Source organism: Cyprinodon variegatus, unplaced genomic scaffold (assembly GCF_000732505.1).
Source record: "Cyprinodon variegatus isolate N-32 unplaced genomic scaffold, C_variegatus-1.0 Scaffold1095, whole genome shotgun sequence".
Taxonomy (NCBI): Eukaryota; Metazoa; Chordata; class Actinopteri; order Cyprinodontiformes; family Cyprinodontidae; genus Cyprinodon; species Cyprinodon variegatus.
The window spans coordinates 54,607-57,653 of record NW_015151548.1 but is presented as its reverse complement, the minus strand read 5'-3'; the positions used below and the strand labels follow the sequence as shown (position 1 = coordinate 57,653).

Below are 3,047 nucleotides of genomic sequence, written 5' to 3'. Positions count from 1 at the left end.
CCTTGATATGTGCTTGAGAATGGCTTAGTCTCCGGTTAAACCCAGGTTTAAAGCCTTGCAGGGCAGCATAAAGCCCACTGCCAACATTAAGACAGAAAAAAGAAAGAAGATAAACAGTCAGTTCAGGTGTTTTAAAATATGTGAATCAGGAAGTTGTCCATTTACCAAACTGAACGATTGTTTTCTAATTCAAAAAACACTTTAGATTTTAAAATGTAAAAATGTCTTCTTTTTTTTAAATATTTTTATTTATTTAAAAAGTCAATGTATAACATTGATGCATAAACACCTCATTTCATTTCATTTCGATCTTCATTATTCGGACCCCACTGATTTTTAATTGGTGACCCCTGACCTAGAACCATTTCATTTGATGACATCACCACTACTCTTTCGTTCCATTGGGAAAAATGTCACCAGTCAAACTGATGGCCAGTGGGAGTTGTAGTAGTATCTGAATTCTGGGAGTCCTAATGTTAACCCGATTCATTGCTTTAGTCAAAAATCATTTGTATTACATACACAGCAAATATAACTAGCATTTCATCAGTGCCATCATTATTAAAAGCTACGATGCAACTATAAAAAGTGTTTGTTAGACACATGTCATATCAAGTTCCCCAGAGATACAGAAGGGCACATTAGGACTAGATTATGTCGACACATTAAAGTATTAATGAGGGAGAAGAGGTAATGGCATCAAATCGCCGCTTTGACTAACCTTTGGGACCTCAATCTCCCAGATGACGAGTTCCGAGGAAGAAGAGGCGGCGTTGTTGACTTGGGACTCGCAAACACCCATAGTGCAGCCACTGTCCACAGAGTCCATACTGTTGACATCAGAACCTACAGACAGAAGGCGTCATCACATTTACCGTTAGAACACATCAGATCAGAAACATTGATTACATATTGAGCTAATTTAGAGGCAGGGAGGCATGATGGGAGGCCATCACATGAATCTGACCACACAGAGCCGTGAAGAACTATTGCCTCCTACTTCTAAGAGGGTCGTAATCCAAGTAGGTTTACTATGTCAATGTGGTTACTGTTACTAACATCAAAGTATTTTGATTCTTTACAACGCAGATTGGAGAGGTAACTACTTAGATTCACACAAAAACATTCCAGTCTTCAAACTAGTTTATCTGCACAGGAAGAACTGAAACTACCAGAGAAAAATCCCTCTGAGATGTTTCAACACTGAGTGTTAGGATAAACCTACTGAACACAGATAACAGCACCAACATTTTGCATTTATTGTTCAGGTTAGATCGCCATGGACTATCCATCCAGGAAGCAAAAACACCTGTATGGAGATAAGCCACTACTGTTCCATTTTAAGCGCCAGAAGAAAGAAGCTGGATCCGAATACAGCAAATCACCAAAGACTCTAAAGTAAAGTGGAAGAATGTTTGCAATGATAAGTGCTGTCTAAATATAGCTTGCAACAAAGAAGGAGGTACCATTATGCTACGTTCACACCGCACGCACTTTCAGCAACAGAAGTGGCCGGTTTACATGTAAAGTCAATGGTTGACGCACATCAAAAGGTCCTGCAGCGCATCTAGAGCAGGAGGAGCTTTGCTTTAACTTCTGAGGATCTGACGAGCTTCACAAGCAGCAGCTGTTAGAGTTGGAAAAATTTAACTTTTGCTGCTGGATGCGCCACATCAACCAATCAGAGAAGCTGATCTGGGAGCTGGCAGGGAGACAGACAGCACTGCTGATGCAGAGCGCTATGATCGCTCCTCTGAAACAGTTTATTAGCACCTAAATTAACTGAAAATGCCTAAATCTGCTGGAAAAACGTGTTCACTTTTATTATCCTGGTGCCTGCGGTTTGTACCACATACCTGAAAAATACTAACATCTACTTCCAGCCGCCACAAAAAGTGGGGGTTAAGGCCTGAGGCAGCTGCTGCTGGGGATTCCCAGTGACAGCGCACCGTCGGTATGTGGGGGTCTGAGCGACTCCGGCAGAGAAATAATACTTTTAGGCAGGATCATAATCCGGATGAACTGACTGCAAAGACCATGTTTTCAGGGGGACTTTCTCACTTAGAAATATATGATCACAGCAAATATAGCAAAGCAGCTCTGTGCCACTGAACAAAGGAGCAGCAGAAGCATCAAACACATCTTGACAACCTTTACTGGACAGGCTTCAGGAGCATCAAAGATGCTCTTGAAGCTCGTCTGACCTTAATGTGGACAAGCATCAACATGAAGCAACTAAAGCTTTCTTCCTGCTTAAAGCGCGTGCGGTGTGAACGTAGCGTTAGGACGATGGAGGCATCTATCATTGTTCCTTTAACAAAACAACCTGGAAACGTTCTTATCACTGATCTTTATTCACTGGATTGCTGATAGACCTGCCACCATCTTGGTAGTCCCCACTTTCACTGAGTCGCGCCATAAAACTACCTTTAATGTAATGTTATCATAAAAATGTTATCAATACATGTATATACCATATACATAAATGATTTTGTGGGGTGTGCTGTGGAACAGTAATAATATCTGACTATAGTATTATTTTGCTCCATTAATATACTTTGTCATAATGTTGCTGCTATTGATTTGCATAATATCTTATATTACTTGATTTATACACTTCATACTGACTATGAATGATTATTTTTTTTTAATCTTAAATGACTAATCTACTGATGCTATGAAACGGCGTGTGTGAAAGTGATTACTTTTTAAAAAGCAGCCTGAAAATGAGATCATCATCGTTTTACAATGCATTAGAGCACATATTGTTTACATTCCAACTGGTAGGGAGTACCAATATGGCGGCCTGTAACTTCACAGCACTGTGTACTACCAACTGCCTATCAGCAATCCAGTGAATAAATAGAGATTAGGGATGCACGATATAATCAGCCCCCTAACGGTATCGGCCTTAAAACTGAATATCGGACATCGGCCACCCCACCGATATTTAATCAGCTTCTGAGTTTCTAAAGTCTGGAAAAAAAAAAAAAAATACTACTTCTTCTTCTTCCTCAAAAACTTCTTTTTTACAGACTTAAAAACTT

General features: G+C 40.0%; 1 protein-coding gene across 1 annotated transcript in view; it reads right to left on the bottom strand.

The window, feature by feature from the left end:
* Window positions 1-3,047, bottom strand: part of akap1 (A-kinase anchoring protein 1) — a 26,071-nt gene that overhangs the window by 15,620 nt on the left and 7,404 nt on the right. Inside the window, exon 3 of the mRNA XM_015400357.1 lies at window positions 722-846. Within this exon, the coding sequence (XP_015255843.1) occupies window positions 722-846 (125 nt within the window). The remainder of the gene's footprint in view (window positions 1-721; window positions 847-3,047) is intronic.